Raw genomic sequence first — 18,129 nt, forward strand, 5'->3', positions numbered from 1 at the left:
TCTCAGGACCTGTTTTCCCTATTACTCCGTCTTTTCTCTGAAAAGCATTTGGGAGTCACAGTCTGTAACAGCTTGACTTCTCCTACCCTAGTTGTCCTGAGTGACCTTCAATAATATTACTTATAAATAACATGATGACAGTATTAGGTTGGTGCAAAAGTAACTGCGGTTTTTGCCTTTGAAAGTAATGGTATTTCTTCTCAAAGTTTCACCATTAATTTTAGTATACATCGGTGGATCTTGTCAGTAGTGGTACTACTTTCAATGGCAAAAACTACAGTTACTTTTGCACCAACCTGAATATTTATTGTTATCAGTTGAATTTGGGTCCTCCAAAAGCAATATGTTAGGCTCCTAATCCTCAGTACCTCAGAATGTGTCCTTATTTGAAGACAGGGTATTTATAAAGGTAATCAATTTATAAGTGAGGTTGTTAGGGTGGGACCCAGTTACAGTGCAGTGGCATGATCCTGGCTCACTGCAACCTCCATCTCCCAGGCTCAGACAATCCTCCCACCTCAGTCTCATGAGTAGCTAGGACCACAGGTCACACCACCAAGCCCAACTAATTTTTTGTATTTTTGCTATAGATGGGGTTTCGCCATGTGGCCCAGGCTGGTCTCAAACTCCTGAGCTCAGGCGATGCACCCACCTTGGCCTTTCAAAGCGGTAGGATTACAGGCTTGAGCCACTGCACCTGGCCTCTGGTGTCCTTATAAAAGGGGGAGAATTGGGGCATAGAGACAGATATCACATGGGCAGAATGCCATGTGAAGATGGAGTTCTGCTGCCACAAGCCAAGGCACTACAAGAACCTAGAAGGAAAGCCTGGAGCAGGTCTTTCCCTGGTGCCTCCAAAGGGTGCATGGTCTTGCAGATATCTTGATTTTAAACTTCCGGCCTCGAGGATTGTGAGATAATAAATGTCTGTCGTTTAAGCCACTCAGTTTGTGGTACTTTGTTATTGCAGCCTAGGAAGCTAATGCACTTATAAGTAGCAGAGTAATGACATTTATAGAACCAGGGCTATGTGTCAGGCTCCAGCATATGTGCTTTCTATCTATCATCTCTGATGATTCCCATAACAGCCCCTCTTTAGATAGGTAATTCCATCAGAGAAAATACACGCTCCAATCCCACCACTACTAAGTCAGTTATGAAGCCGCAATGTGAACCTCAGAACACACAGAGTCACAGGTCTTACAAGTTAGTGATATTCCCTGTGCTTATTTTCTCAACAGTAGAACAGGAGTAATAATAATATCTATTGAGATTTCTGTAAGAATTTAATGAGTTAAATATATGTCAAGTACGATCACATTAAGCACTGTAAAAGTGCTTGTTAGCACTATTATTTTAAGATCCTTCAATGTCTTCATTACTCAGTTATTATTTCCACTCAGTTACTGTTTCTCTTAACATATGGCCCCAAAAATAAACACAATATTTCAGTTCTTACCCAGTGCCTCTAGAATTATTTGTTCAGAAATCTAGCCTTTTATTAATTCAACTTAAAATATAAGACCATTTTTAGCAATGAGATCCCATAGTTGGCTCAATCTGAGCTGGTGGCTGATTTTGTAAAAAGCATTTTTTTTCTCTTTTTTTTTTTTTCCTAGCAGACAGGATTTTCCCTGCTAGATTTCATAGGCAGGTAAACCATTACATGATTGAATGATTAAATCAATGAATGAAGGAATATGCTATGAATGAAAAAATGTCATGGTTGGAACAATGATGTAAAGCCACCTTTTACAGAAAACTTTAAAAAGCATTATCCCAGTATCACACCGATCCTCTAAACAAAGCTACTGAATAAGAATGATAATAACAATGTCTTAGATTTGTGTGGCATTTTATAATCCTCAAAGTATTATTCTATGTTATTATATCACAGAGTCATCGATCATCTAAATTGGCGGCAACTATAATAGTCATCTAATTTAACTATTATTCCTCTCTAAAACCCAGCGACTTTACTTGCATAAACTCAGGGAGAAGAAACTCACAACTTCTTGATTCAGCCTACTCCACTGATGGATAGCTCAGACACTTTGAAAGGTTTGTCCTGTCGTGCAAGAGAATTTTGGCGCCTTGGAATCCTCCCTCATTGGAGGCCAGCAGTACAAATCCATGGCATTTTCTTTGGGATGATCCTTTTGAGAAACACATGCCCTCAAAATTCTTTTCTTCTTCTACATCAAACCAAACATTTCTTTTCATCCCCTTTCTCCAAACATTTTGTCACCAAAAAGACGAAAGGGAAAAAACAAAAGCACCAAGATGAAACATATTGGTCTCAAACAGTTTCTATCTAGCAACTCTTGTGGAAATCTTTAAAACAAGACACATCACATTAAAATGAAATTATATTTCTCACTGTTAAAAAGGGGGAGAGGAGGAAAGAGTAGAATTATATGACCAACCCTCTGAACCACAAGTGATAACTATTTTTGTTGAAAGCAACTTTGATCTATGCAAAAGTGAAATATATCTTGAAATGCCAATGTGACAATGGCAATGGCAACAAAAAGCAAAATGAAAAAAAAACAACTAAATGCAAAAAAGAAACAAGAAGTTGTGATCACATCTGCTAGGACTTATTGCATTTCCTCATGCCTGCGTGAAGCAGGTCAAGTCTTCCCACTTCCTAAATAAGAATACCAACACTAAAAGAACCTCTTTGTTCTGATAAACAATGTAAAGTACACTCCAGGATTCAAGCCATGGTTTTCCTCTGACTGTGCACCTGTAACCAAATCACTCAGCCTCCTTTGGGTTTCTTTTCTCCTATCTATAAAATGCTGGCATGAGCAACTCCTCTCCCTAACTGTCAAGTTTCCAATTTCTATCAAATGTTTTGTGCACCTGGAGTGAATACTCTATAAATAACAGACATGATGACCCTCACTATAGCTAACATTTTAGTAACAGCTACTGCTTTTTGAGCACTTACTGAATGTCAGGGACTGTGCCATGCAGAACTGGGCCCAAGCACACAGACTCTCAATTCCAACCAGAGTTGGAATCTCAGCTTCAACACTTATTGGCAATGCGGATGGCAAGATGCCAAAACCCCACTAACTCCCTAGCTCTCATCTGTAAGTGAGGGGAAACAACAGGACTTATCATATAGAAGCATTGGAATAATTAGATGAAATAATACAGGTGCTGCACTTTGTGCCTGGCATACAGAAAGTTCTCAGTGGTAGCAGTCATTATTTTCATCGTGCAGGGCATTTGTGAGTGTGATCTCATTCCGTGCCTAGAAAAAAATCTCTAAGTATTGGGAAATATTATCCCAGTTTTACAAAAGATGAAGGTAACTTGGCTGAGGACATAAAGGTAGTGATAGAGACATTGTTCAACCCTGGAGTTGATTTCCAAGTCATAAAGCCTCATAAAATACCCATGGATTCCACATAGGGTAGAGTCTTTGTAAGAATTCACTCATGAAATCTTATCATTTAAATCAACAATGGATGCATAGAGAAGGAAAATGGTGGCCTGTTATATAGATGAAGGGCACAGTTTCTGAAACCAGCATATATAGAGTGAAAAATTGGTTTTGCCACTTAACCTTTGTGTGATCAATGTCACGCAGATAGGTATTTATTAACATTTCAGATTCCTCAGGTGAGGGATAGTATCCACCTTAAGGTTTGTTGCGAGGATTGAAAGTAATAATACGCAGAGAACAAAATTTGGAACACTGCCTGGCATATAATAAATACTCAAAATAAATGTCAGGTATTATGATTATTTCTCTAGATCAGACAGCAAAATAGCAGCAAATATAAGACTAAAGCCAATGTCTTTTTACTCCGAAATTGGAGTCCTTTAAACATTGTTTCGATGACATTATTAATAGCCATTTGTGACTATGCACGCAGTATGTGCCAGCCTGGGTATTAGGCACCATTGTATGTTTTTTCCACTCTTTTCAATAATTTTTCTCCACTCTTTTCAATAATTCTGTGAGATTGGTATGATCAGTTTGGTTTCATAGATAAGGAAACTGAGGCTCAGAGGCATGAAGGGATGCGCCTAAGGTAAAATGACCAGGAAGCAGGAAGTAGAAGAGACTATATTCAGAGCCAGGTCTGCTGAATTCCATTGCTCTGCTTTTTTCTCTGCATCCTGCCACCTGCACAGCTGAGGAGCTGAGGAGCTGAGCAGGGCACGCTGAAGCTGGGACAGAAGACAAATGGAGATGACTGTTTACTCTCTCTTTCTGGACTGGGTTCAGAGTACCTCCTTGCTGCATCACCTTTTGAGATATTAATATTCAGATGATGCAACCTTTGGGACCAGGTAGATGCTCAACTCTGGCCTTCACAAGCCTACAGAGCACAATGGCTCTACCCTAGGAGGCACGGATTGTAGCAGGTTCCAGTGGCTGAATGGGAGCTGGTTTCCCTGCGTGGGTGAGCAGGATATTTGTGCTGACAAAAGGGGATGAAGTGCATAGATCCTAGCCTCCAGACTTCTTTGAGATCTGGCTAGAAGATTTGGATCTTCTCACAGACCACCTCGGATCTTCACCAAAGATGAAAACAAAAGTCCATCCTGCAGGGTCATGGCCATGATTTCATGAACAGCCAAACACAAGTTTGGAATCCTGGGGAAATCCTGGTCCCAGAACTGCCTTTTTATTAGCCCAGGAGACTTAGGCAAATCAGTTAAACTCATGAATCTCCGATTTCTCAATTGTGAAATGGGGAGAGAGATCCCAGCCATCCTAAATATAAACACTCTTTTTGTTCTTGCTGAATTGTCTGTGGCCAGAACGACCAGGGTAGAGTCTGAGCCACGGAGAGGTCTGACCTCCAGGCCAAGCCCTGTTGACTGCCTGAGGGATCTTAGACAAGTCCTAGCCTGTCCCAGACCTCAGTATCCAACTACAGAATAAATGGGTATAATAAATCAGCACATCTCAAGTTTTTCAACTAAAGTGCCCCTATGAACAAAAACAAATACCCTTAAGTGCCAAGCTCCTCTGATCTGAGGGCTTGTTGTGTCTACATAACTATGAGTACCATCCTTGTTTTATAAATGACAAAAACAAGACAAAGGGCTCAAACCCTAGTTCAGTGTCAGAGAGAGACCTCAAGTCTGTGCTCCAAGTCTGTGCTTATGACTGTCTTCCTACCTCTTAGAGAGAACAGTGTTCTTGGCATGCCCCACCTCTGAGAAGCGGAACACCTTGGGGTTCAGTGTCTCCAAGACATGACTCTGTTCCCTGAGGGGAGGGGAGGGCAGGGACAGGAGAGATCCAGATTATGGAGCCCTGAATGGGGGAAGGAACTTTGGACACATGGTGGTAGCCTTGGGCCACTTTGGCTTATAGGTGGGGAGGGTCTGGAGTGTGCCAGCCTCCACGTTACCTACTCTGCCAGCCAAATCTTGAACTACAGGGAATTGCAGTGACATCTGGACCTTAATGAGTTATTATTTCGAAGCTGAACTTACTGAGCAAAAGGGAAAGTTGAGGAAAACCTACCATCCTGGGGAGAAAGTCTGATTCAGTGAAACTAATGCTGGGCCTGGAGGCAGGAAGCATTGGAAGTTCATTTATAATTGAGATAATACTATCTAGGTTACTGGGTTACAAGAAGGATACACGTAAGTAAATGTGCTGAAACACAGAAAATGTTTAATGAACATTGCTCAAAACTGAGATTCACTCTCAAATGTTAAAGGAAGAAGAGCATTCACGTCCCTCAGCCTCTTCCTAACATTAGGTGGTGTCCCACACCCCATGAGGAACTCAGCAAGCGCCCTGAGATGGTGCTTACAAATTTGCACCCCAAACTTAGCATGCAGGCACCCACTTGCTTGGTGTGAGGCTGCATCATTTGCTAAATATACATATGGAAAAAGTCTATCACACTCATTCCATGAATAACACAAAGGCCTTGATTTGTTCCTCCACGTGATGAGCATGTGTAAGGTCCAAAATTAACATTGCTGTCTGGATGGGGAGTGTATCTGTTTTTCCAAAAAGAGAAAACTTCTAAGATCTTACTCAACCCTAATCAGAGTGTCTAATGCACAGTGTTCGTCGAAGAGAAATGAGAAAGAGACTAAAACTAAAGGTTTGCTCCATTGTAGAGTCTCAAAAAATACAGCTGATTGTTAAATTGAAGGAAGAAATGAGGGGTGAGAGGTAGCTCTGCTCTGCTGAGTGGCTTTATTCCAATCACTTCACCCCTCTGGGCCATACCCTCCTCATATGTATGCTGGAGATACCATTTCCTAACCTCGGGTTTCTGGCAGAGCCGTACTAAAGAAGAAAAGGAGAAGTAAATGTAAGAGTGGCTTTGAGGAATATAAAGCACCAGAAAGATGTCAAGTTTCTTCCTGAGCCCATTAGACCCTCTGCTTCCTACATACTGGATTTATTTTCTGGTTTTGTTTTTCCATCTACCATGCAATGCCAATAAATATAGCTTTTTAAAGAAAGCATATAATATAAGCCTAGATACTTTTAGACTGCCACTCAAGTGATTCCAGCCCTAGTGACCTTCTGGGTGGAGGCAGCAGACTCAGAGTTCTGTATCAAGGGGCCAACAGAGCTGGACAGCCACATCTTCTCTCTGCAACCATGTGGAGGTGATTCGCTGGACCTCATCCATTCTTGTCAAGAGCACAGTGAGATAATTTCCATAAATGTGTCCAGTACAGTGCTTAACAATTGGTAGATACTCAAGAAATTCTTGAATTGAGAGAAAACAGGGTATATAGGACATAGTTCAGGCTTAGTAGCCAGATATGCTTGGATTTGAACACTCAAGAGTAGCTGCATCTTTCACTGGCTATGTGACCTTGGGTAAGTTTCTTTGCCCCTCTGCCACAGTATTAGCAACTATAAAGTGAGAGTTATGCAGGCGCTTCTGTGAACCACTGCAAGGGCTACATCCAGGCCAGCTCCAAGGGTCACCATGCAGTTGTTGTAAGGGTTAAAACACCTGACACATCAAGGGCACTTTGGAAAAGGCAGCCCGTTCTGGTTTTATTCCAATTTTGCTTGTTCAGTCATTCTTGGAATGGCCAGTTGTATTCTGAAGCACCAAACCTCAGCCCTCAGCAAAGCAGTCCAAGCACGTGACAGATGTTAAACAGCTATTCCCAGAGATGTCGGCCAAAAGGCTGAGGAGTTGGAGACCCTTTATTTTCTTCTCTGAAGTTTGTCACAGCTGACAGATGATGGATGGGTATGCATCAGTCCAAGTGACACCACAGAATCCATTTAATTTTCTGTTTCTCATTCTAACCTCTTGAGCTTGGGTCTTTCCTTCCATCTGTGGACCATCCCCTGCCCCCTCCATCTCTCCACCCATTCCTCCCCAACGCAATCCCCGACCCCGAGCACATCCCCCCGTCACTCACCATCACAGAAATGTGGAGGATGTGCATCTGCTCCTCAACAATCTCTGAGGGCTCTTGGAGAGTGGGGGCGGTGACTTGGGCCAGCTGCCTGGAGCTGCTCATGGAGACGTGGAAGTACAAGGTGCCATTCTCCAGCCACTGCTGTCTCCAGTGCACCAGCGAGATGTCCGCCGCTGTGCCAGACATCTCTGCAAGACAAGACCCGAGGCACTGGGTGAGCTGTACGCCTGGCCTCGCTGCTCCAGGGAGGAAAAGAGCCCACATAATCAGCTCAGCAGGCATCTTTTTTTTTTTTTTTTGCCAGGATGCCTTTCCTCACATCAAGTCCATGAGCTAGGGATCATCACTTTCATTTATAGGTGGGTCAACTGTGACCAAGATTCACCTAAAGTAACAGAATAGTGGAAGCGGGGTTTGCACCCAGATCTGTCTGAGGCCCTTTTTAATACATCGCACGTGATTGGGCAATTCATTCTACTCTGATAGTGGAATGGAACTAAGGATAAAATGCTTTCATTCTTTTGAGGCTATGGAACTAGAAGAAGATGAAGGAAAGAAATCCATGAAAGGAGTGGGAGTTGAGAGTGTGGATTCTTTAGAAGTTGAGCTGGAAGTACTCATGCCCAAACCTCGGAGCCAGAAAGGCCCAAGAGAGCATCAGCTCAGCTGAGGTAGCTCAGGGTCATCTTGCACTGGAAAGGAGCTTACCAAGAGGTTTGCCCTGAGCATGTCCCTCTTGCTTCCATCAGAGCAGCTCCATTTTTTTGTAAGGTATATACTGCACTCCCAAGCAAAAGAACGTAGGCACAAAAGTTTCTTTGGTTTAAAAATACTGGCATAGCTACTGCCCTATCCCAATGTTTTCATATAGCCGGTGGGGAGTGAGAACTTTCTAGTAAATTGTAAAATTCAATCTCCCGACTTGAAGTTTCTAATTCTTGTCTCTATGCTGGTTTTCCTTCTGTAAATAATTTAAAAATGAGTATCATTTGAATAGTATTTTTGTTCAATGTATCATACCTTTTTATTAGTAAAAAAGGGTCATGGCATAAGGTGCTGAAAGTGTCATTGCAAGGGGATTGTACAATTGTTCCACAGTCCCCTCGACTAAAGGGGTGTGTGCCTGCAAATGTCCTAGAAAGATAAGACCCGTCAATGTATCTCAAGCATTAATACAAGGGAAAGGTGGTGGAGTTCTTGGAGGATTATTAGGTCTGCACTCAAGGGAGATAAATGGGAGACAAATAGCCTTTATAGTGTCCATCAGTAGACAAGTAGCCTTAGTAGTGTTGGAGGCTTAGAACCTCGGCCCCTCCCCCCGAGACAGCTATGACCTTGAAGCAGTATTCCTACAGTCCCCAAAGACCTCAAGTGTGTTCATTCACACACACACACACAAACACACACACACAAGGAGGACTGATGGGCAAGCTGAGTTATAGCCACTTATTCAATCAGCTCTCTCCATGTACCACTGCAGTGCTCATCATATCTGGTGACACGGAATGAAAAAGAATCACCTTGAAAAGAAGAGATGATACCACCAAATCACCTACTCATCACCCAGTTCTACTGAATTATTCTTATATCACCCATGCCCAATAGACTCTCCCTCCTTGAGGTTCACAATCAAAAATCCTTAGGAGAAGAGTGTTTAGCACTTAATAAGAGTTAAAAACATTAGCTATGAATTTTTAAGTTAGGCATTGATTTGTCATCATCATCATCATTGATAGGAACAGGATCTAATTCATCCTTCAGCTGCTCTGAAAAAAATAAAAAACAAAAACCGTGAGCCATCCTTGACAGCTTGCTTTCTCTCCCACTCCTCATTCAGTTCATCAGGAAATCCTTCCAAAGCCATCCAACATTCAACCCTTTCCAGTCCCTCTACATCAGCCACATGGGACAAGGCATTGTGTTCTCCTGCCTGGCTTACTGCAAGGGCTTCTTAACTTGACTCTCTTCTTCCACCCTTGTCCATTCTATTCTCAACCAGAAGTCAGAGGAATCCTGCCAAGCAAAAGTCATCTCACATCACTAAGCCCTCCATTTACAGTCTTTGCATGGCCTCCTACTCATTCCAAGTAAAAGACAAAGTGGTGAGAACATAGTAAGTTATTAGGCCAAGCAAACACATGCTTGGGCTTCCCTTGCAGCTGGAAGAGTTGAACAGGCCTTGAGATAATCACAAAGGTTTGTCAGTGCTTAGAGCACAGGCCCCAAAGGGCCCTGAGAACCCACTGTGGTTCTGGGGAGGGACTGGCTGGGTGATCAATCTGAGCAGTAGGTCTCCTCTCAGCACCTTCTCTTTATCCCAGGCTGGGGTGATCTGCTGCCCCACTGACCCCCTCCCAGCCTCAGCACCCGAGGCCTTGGCAGTAGCTTCCCTGGCAGACAGCCAGCTGGGCCAAGGCAAGGTGAAGACATTATGGCAAATGGTCTGGCTCATTTTTCTCTCAGTGCATCAAAGCCCAAAACCAGAGGTCCAGGGAACCCAGGGCTGAGAGCTGCACTAGCAATAGCAGTGTCTAATTCAGTAGTTCCACGTACTGCTGGCTAGGCAGGTGCTCCATGTGCTGAGTGTCCCTGCAAAGGCACCAGAAGAAAGCCCCAAGGTAGGTTACATCTGGTTGACACAGCCTGCCATAGAGGAAGGTGGCGTGAACAGAGGGGTGCTTGTAGAAATCTGAGCTCCTCACTCCTAGTGTTCTCTCCAGCCTGTGCCTGAAACCCCACTATTAAAGAGGCTTCCCCTTTCCATGTTCAGATGAGAAAGCAGAAGGTCTCAGGAGGTTGGTGACTTAAGTTCACTGGTGAATTTGTACCTAGCTAAAACCAGTGGATTTCCAGTCCGTGCAATTTCTACTATGCCAGTTGCACTTACATCTCCTTTTTCTTCACTAAATTAGCCCATGAACCAAAACTAGATTGAGCTCTTTGTTTGCTACAGCAATGAGTGCACAGTCAGCAGACAGTAAACGTTAAATGATAATAACAGTGTGTGAAACACAGTAAATATTGAATCACAGAGAATAACTCCAGACTTACTTTATTACAAAGAAAAGAAACTGTTGTTGGAGAGGAGAGAGGAGGGGTATGAAATGTTAAAGGGAAAAATGCTTTAGAGGAAGCAGAAGGCCTCGATCATTCATTCACTCATTATTCATTTATTTATGCATTTGTTTATTTATTAAACATACTTATCAAACACCTACTCCATTCCAGACAGCTCAGTAGCTCAGAATATGGAGTTAAATGAGATATAGCCTTGCCTTCAGGGAGCTCATAATCATTTAGCAGTGGAAATTCTCCCCAGTCAAATGTCTCCCGGCTCATGTTACTATCTACACACATGCACACTCTCCATTGACTATGGTCCAGGCAACTGTGTGTTATCGGGACTATCTTCCACCATCACCCCTTCATCACACACTCCATCCCTGCAGGACTTACAACTGTTTCTCAAACAGGCCAGACTCCCACTTGTCTCAGGGCTTGAGTACTTTCTGCCCAACATTCCTAGCACTCTCCTCCCAGAACCTACGAGCTGGCTTCTTCTCAGTGTTTGTCTCTCAGTTCAAATGATACCTGCTCAGAGAAGCTGTGCCTGTTCACTCTAGCTGAAGTAGTCCTCTTCACACACATCCATCTTTATTATATCCCTTTTACAAAAACTTTCGATAGCGATTATCATGATTAGAAATTCACGCCGGGCGTCGTGGCTCATGCCTGTAAACTCAGCACTTTGGGAGACCAAGGCAGGCAGATCAATTGAAGCCAGGCCTTTGAGACCGGCCCAGCCAACATGGCAAAAGCCCATCTCTACTAAAAAAATATAAAAATTAAGCAGGCATGGTGGCATGAGCCTGTAATCCCAGCTACTCAGGGGGCAGAGGCCCAAGAATCGCTTGAATCCAGAAAGTGGAGGTTGCAGGGAGTCAAGATTGCACCACTGCACTCCAGCCTGGGATACAGAGTAAGACCCTGTCTCAAAAATGAAATGAAATAAAATGAAATGACATGAAATAAAGGAAGGAAGGAAGGAAGGAAGGAAGGAAGGAAGGAAGGAAGGAAGGAAGGAAGGAAGGAAAATCAATTTATGCTTTACACTTCCTTGAACATGTGTTTATTGTCTCTCTCTTCAGGGGAGCAGGGACCTTGTGTGTCTTATTTCCTGCCATCTCTCAAGCACTTTGGAAAGTGCTTGGCACAGAATACATGCTCAGTAAATAATTACTGAATCACTGAATTATATACATATATATGTGTATATATATTTCAAATACTCATGCCCTTTTTCATCCTTAGAATGCTTAATGCATATATATATATATTTCAGTGATTTGATATATATATATTTATGCATTTACATATATTTTAGTGACTCAGTAATACACTTATTTGCACACATCCATAATAAAATGGTGGAAGGACTGAAAAATAGAATTCAAAGAGTGTTACATTTCATCAGGAAATTAAAAAAAAAAAAAGAAGAAGAGGAAGAACTAAAGATCTATTGAAAACTCCAAGGTGGGAAAAGACTCTCCTAGCTTGCAGCCAAGAACTACTTCCAAAAGGTGGCGGTATGAGCATTGCAGAGGATGAACAGATGGATGTCCCTCAGAGGGGAGGAGAAGAAGGCGTAGACATCAGCTCCTCATCTCAGGGGCATGAAGCTGCATGTGTATGTCGAAGTGGAGCAGAACGTCAGGTGAGAAATGTAGTTCAGGGCCTGCCGCGGTGGCTCACACCTGTAATACCAGCACTTTGGGAGGCCCAGGTGGGCCTAGGTCAGGAGTTTGAGACCAGCCAGGCCCATATGGTAAAATCCCGCCTCTATTAAAAATACAAAAATTAGCTGGGTGTGGCAGCATGCGCCTGTAGTCCCAGCTACTCAGAAGGCTGAGACAGGAGAATCGCTTGAACCCGGGAGGTGGAGGTTGCAGTGAGCTGAGATTGTGCCACTGCATTTCAGCCTGGGCGATAGAGTGAGACTCCATCTCAAAAAAAAAAAAGAAAAAAAAAAAGTAATTCAGACACAGAGTTAAGGGCTTTGAATGCTTGGTGATACTGTGTACATTTTATTCAGAACCAGTAGAGTACACTTGGTCAGAAAACCAGTCCTGTGTCCCTTAAAAACAGGTTAATAAAACAGTAACATGGCCAAAACCAGTTCTTGAAATTCTCTGCTGATTGATTTTCCAATTGCATTTTCCCTTTTCTCTTCCCCTACTCCTTCCACATAAACATTTCATTGAAGTCTTCAAGTCATATTACAATCAAACTTAAAGCAAAAGGGGGACTAAACGCATTTGGTCGGGAACCAAGACGATTCCCATAAAGGCAGATTATGCTGACATGATGAATATAAAATGAAACAGCAGATATTAAAGTGGGAGAATTGGTGCACCATGCCTTCCGGCGGTAGGCTGACTCCAGTGCCTGCCTCCCTCCCACCCTGGAGAGCTTGGTTTTATATTGGAATCATAAAGAAACACAGGGATTGCCTTTTCACCTTTTTCTGCTCTCCCCCATGGGCTGCAACTCGTGAAATATTCAACAGGCTCAAATCCCCTCAACCGCCCCACAAAAGCCAAGAGAGAGGATCAGCCTTCATCAGCGATTCTGGGTAGACTGCCATCCTGCCTCGGTGGCCACTGATGCCTTTCAGCCTCCTGGAAAAGAAATAAAAAATCCCAAAGGCATGTTGTGCTTTTAATCGGCTTGTTCTTCCTAATCTATGACACTCATTGTATTTTTATTTAATTCCTGAAGGTCATTATGAAAATAAGCAGCTCTTCTCATCACCAGCCATCTTGGTAACATCTCCCAAGTGGCTAACTAAGCAGCCTTCTGATTCTTTAGCACCAGCTGACCCTCCAGCAGATTATTTGCTGAAGCCCAGAGAAAGCTTCCAATGAGTTTGCAAACGGTCTTTTTCTCGCCATGGGGAAAGCAGACATTACATGAGATGAACTCACTGCCCGGGCAGAAAGAGTTGGGAAAGGTAGTGATGTTGACTTTAACCAACCTTGCCACTAGCTATTCCAGCATTCATGGGTGATTGTCACACATCAAGTCTTGCTGAGTGAGCCTGGGAAATAATCGCAAATACTCATGCCCTTTTTCATCTCTAAAATGCTTAATTAATGCAAAGCTTTATCATCTCTCTCATGGGCTATTGCAAATGGTTCTGTGCCAGTCAGGGTCTCATCAGAGAGGAGGAGACATACTCAGGAAGGTCATTGAGAAGTGTTTAATGAAGGGAGCATTTACAAAGGCTTGGGCAGGGTTAAAGCAAACTAATGATGAGCAACAAAGTACTCCCACGTTGACAACAGCAAGGAATCGTCACCACCCTAGGCCTGAAGGGCAAGAGATGTTCGGGATGGGGGATTATCAAACCCTACAAAAGCCATAGCTGTAGGAAAGGGCTACCATATAGCTACCAGATAAGAACTATAGCTTTTATTAGAATAACCCAGCCACTGCCAATGCACAACCCAGGATGGAGGTTTTCAAGAGGGTAAATTCCCAACCTCATTCTCCTTCTACCCAGCAACGTTTTGCAGGTGTCTCACACAAGTTGACCTCGACTAAACACCCAAGGATGCTTAAATGAAACAAATCATATAAGTCAGCCTTCCTGGGTGCACAGCAGGTGGCAAAGGGGATCTCAAGAAGCAAATGAAGACTATTCAGCAGGCTCCTTAACAGGTATCCCTACCTTCAGGCTTCCGTCCTTCCAGCCATCCATTAAATGGCTACCAGGATGAAATTTCTAACTTGTCAAACTAACCATACAATACCTTTGCTCAAAACCCTCCAATGTTTTCTACAGTCCCTCAAGATAAAACCTAATTTATTGAGCCTGACACACAAGGCCTTTCCTGGCCTATCATATGCATTTCTCCTCAGTCTGATCTCTTCGTATGCCTTTCCTTGCACTTAAATATCAATTCTGACCAGATGTTTATATAACGTACCACATATACGATGTTTTTTTCCTAATTCAATATGTTGTGCTCCTCCATGCTTTCATAAGGAGGAATATTGCATGCTGCATAAGATCACAGGGTCTGGAGACCAACTGCTTGAATTTGCATCCCATCTCCCATGTATTCAACCTGTGTGTTTTGAGCAAGCTCTTCACTTCTTCATGCCTTAGTTCCCCCACCTACCAAATGAGAAAAATAACAGCACCTGCCTCACAGGGTCGTTTTTAGAATCAAATGAGATAATACAAACAAACTAGCTGTCAGGTTGGTCTTGATACTTAGAGAGCACTCCACAGTTACATTTGTTATATATGACTTTATATACATAGTTATAGCATCCTCTTACCGCTGACTTGGTGTCTGTCTCTCTCTCTCTCTCTCTCTCTTTTAAAATAGTCTCTGTATACAGCTGACTTCCCTTATTGGATCCTAGTGCAGGGACATGTCAGTGCACTATTTGTGTAGCCTGGTGCCTGGTACAGTGGCTGAACAGAGTAGGGGCTCCAAAATGTTCTGTATGCTTAATTGAGCTATACCATATTTGAAGTCAGATGAGTATTTCCAGAGGACAGAGAGAAGAGACAGCAACTTGTGGTGTTAATAATGGCTGGATTCCCATACAGCAACTCTACAGAAATTTACCTAACATCCTGGAGAATGCACATGAAAAGAAAGAAACGTTACTTTTCAAGGAGCTTATATTTTCATGAAGTGAGATAGGGGAATTCACAAAGAAAATGGACACTCTTATGATTCTGTTTAGACGTGAGTATGTGTATAAACAGCTGGAAAAAAAAAATATAATGGACCACGAAGAATGGCACTCTCTAAATAGCGGGATCAGAGGTGATTTTAATCATGTTCTGATTAACTGTTCTCTACATTTTCTATATTGACTATATTTTACCTCTGTAGCAGATGCAAATACTCACTTTAAAGATTAATTTAGTCAACCAGCCTTTTCTGAGAGCTGGCATTGTGGGACTCTGTCCTCGGGAGCTTAGTCCAAGGGGCTGAGAAAAGACCTGCTATAAATAGCTATAAAGCAAAGTAGAAAGCTTAGAGGGAAGGAGATTACTTCTGCCTGGATCTAAAAAGTCTTCATGGAGGCGTCTCAAAGAATTGGCAAGATTTCAACAAATGGCTATGTGGCAGAGGGCATTTCAGATGGAGAATTGGCACAAGGGCAAGAAGGTCACAAATGTACAAAGGGATACAGTGGGGGGAACCAGTATAAAATGCAGAAGCTACCATTATAGAGGGAGGCTGGGGGCTACCAACTCTTGCCCATGGACCATCACCTAGCAGAATAATATAAGTGCCGGGTCCCACTTGGGGCTCCTTTATGCAGTCAGACCAAGCCCGAGCTCAGAGGTTAATGAAGCTCTCCATATACCATGAATTAAGATGACAAGGTGGATGGACTGATGGGTGAATAGGTGAATGGATGGACCCCAGTCATTCTGACCTAATTAAACAGCCTGGGTTAGTGAAGAGAACACTGAATTTTGAGTCAGAAGCTTATATTTTTGTGATCTATCTACAGCACCTGACTGGTGTCCTGGAGCACAAATTACAGAGCCTCTATGATTTTCTTTACTTGTAAAATGGGGGTCACAGTGTGGCCTACTTACATCACATCTAACGTAGAACTGAGAGAAAATAAGGCCATACATAGCAACATGCTTAGAAATCTGCAAAGTTTTACAGTTAGTTCTGAAAGCAAATACAATCATCCAACAACATACTTCAACCACCAATATACCTTCCAATAATTATCTACTGACTGTCTGAAATGTGCCAGGCACAGTGCTAGGTCCTAAGAATAGATTGGAGGAAAAGATCAATTTGACTGCTATCCTCACAGACTTTCCAATATAGTCTAGATATTCTTTTGTTCCCTCTAAGCAGCAGCAAGCATTTCCCCTTGCTTCAGTTTTTTCAGTCATCCACCCATTTAATCATTAATTCATAGAAGATGATGCCTGTCTAGGACATTGCAGTCTTCATTATTTAGCATGCAGCAGGTGTGCAATAAATATTTGTCGAATCAATGCATCACTAAATGTACATTTCCTGAGTTTCTTGTCCTCAAGAAAGGCACAATCTAGGAGAGCAGAAAAAGGAAAGTCAGCAAAGATGATGAGTGTGTGGTAATGACCGCAAGATAGGAGGCACAGTGTGTTACAGGAACACATGTGAGAGGTCAGTTAATGCTCCTCATTTATCAGGGGTTTGGACAGGGCAAGCAGGGAGAGTCTATAATCTGGACATTTCATAATTCTAAGATATCCTGATGTCAGGCCAGATTAAATGCCCACAGGATAACGCCAATGGTATGCTAGGTCTGGGAGGTCGCCTGTGGGGACAGAAGGTGAAGTGGCAGGGGCCATGACGTGGCCAAAGCCCTCTGGCAACAGCTGGAGAACAGACTCAAGCTCTTCTGGAGAGAACGGTACTCTTTAAATAGTGGGATTAGAGTCTCCAGACTCCAGAGGTACCTCAGACTCTTCCTCCCCAACCCCAGCTGTCAGCGCTCATCTATGCCTCTGCCTCCAATCTGCCCAATACCACATCCTTTGAGAACTGCATCTTTTACATAAAACTGTTTTCCCAAGCCACTCAGTGAAGATAAATAATACAGTTATACCCGGTTAAATAACGGAGGGGAACAGAAGAATTAAGAGCTATTGGCAAGGGAGAAAAGCATATCGTTTCAGATTAGATTTGGAAATAGATAGAGGGTTGCTGGAATTGATTCTCATTACTCCCAGTTATTCTCTCCCATACCATTTCCCTCTCTCCTTGCTGTATTTCTTTGCTTGGTCTTTGTTATTTCACTTCATGATATGCCCTTGGTTTCTCTGTTTGCATGCTCTCTCTGTCTGTCTTTTTAAAAATCCATCCCAATGTTAATGAGTTTTTCTCCTTCCCCTCCTCTTCCTTGTCCCACAACATTGCAAACTGATGCAGAGAGTGGGTGCCTAAAGAATGGAGACAGGAACTAACCTTTGCTAACACCTACTTGTGTGCCAGGCTAAGGGCTTTCATTCATTGTCTCATTTAGCCCTCATAGGAAACCCACATTGGTAAAGTAAATAGTAGAACACCCAGTTTTCAGCTGAGATGTCTGAGGCCCTAAAAAGGGACTACACTTTTCCAAACCCTGATTCACAGATTCCAAATTCAGCACTTTCACCACTGTCCTACCCGGGCTGAGAAAGGAGCTTGCACATTTGAGTAAAGAGATCGAGAAATCAAGTGTATGCCAGGGGGTGTGATATGATAAGTACCAGGGCAGTAGGCATCCTTCCAGGTCACTCAGGTGCTCTGCCTATTCATTTCATCATAGTAAAGTCATTTGTTTCCTCTGTTTTTAAGATGCAAATATCTCCTGGGAAAGAGGTATATGAAGCATTCTGTCTTATGGAGAATGAGTTTTTAAGATCACTTTGCTCCTTCCTATATTTCACTGGGTTGACCTTTAACAAATTAAGTTCACCTCTCTAAGCCTCACTGGCCTCATATGAAAGAATGGGAATCATAAAATCAATCTCTTATGATTGCTGTGAGAATAACAGGAGATAACGCGTTGGAAGGAGCCTAGAGCAGCATTTAGCCTATGGATATTCCCTGTCAGTTGTCTGTCTTCTCGTCACTCTTTTCTAACTCACCGCTGTCAAGGCAAGAAGCACCGGGTTGTTTTGAGAACAGTGGGGTGTGTGTGACAGTATCA

The 18,129-nt window shown here is 42.8% G+C and overlaps 1 protein-coding gene across 3 annotated transcripts in view; it reads right to left on the minus strand.

Annotated features, from left to right (window-relative positions):
- Positions 1 to 18,129, minus strand: part of ASTN2 (astrotactin 2) — a 1,032,132-nt gene that overhangs the window by 898,524 nt on the left and 115,479 nt on the right. For all 3 annotated transcript variants that reach the window (XM_017949334.2, XM_017949333.2, XM_017949331.2), the window contains exon 2: positions 7,393 to 7,580. In XM_017949334.2, the coding sequence (XP_017804823.2) occupies positions 7,393 to 7,580 (188 nt within the window). The remainder of the gene's footprint in view (positions 1 to 7,392; positions 7,581 to 18,129) is intronic.

This window comes from Papio anubis, chromosome 13, assembly GCF_008728515.1.
Source record: "Papio anubis isolate 15944 chromosome 13, Panubis1.0, whole genome shotgun sequence".
Taxonomy (NCBI): Eukaryota; Metazoa; Chordata; class Mammalia; order Primates; family Cercopithecidae; genus Papio; species Papio anubis.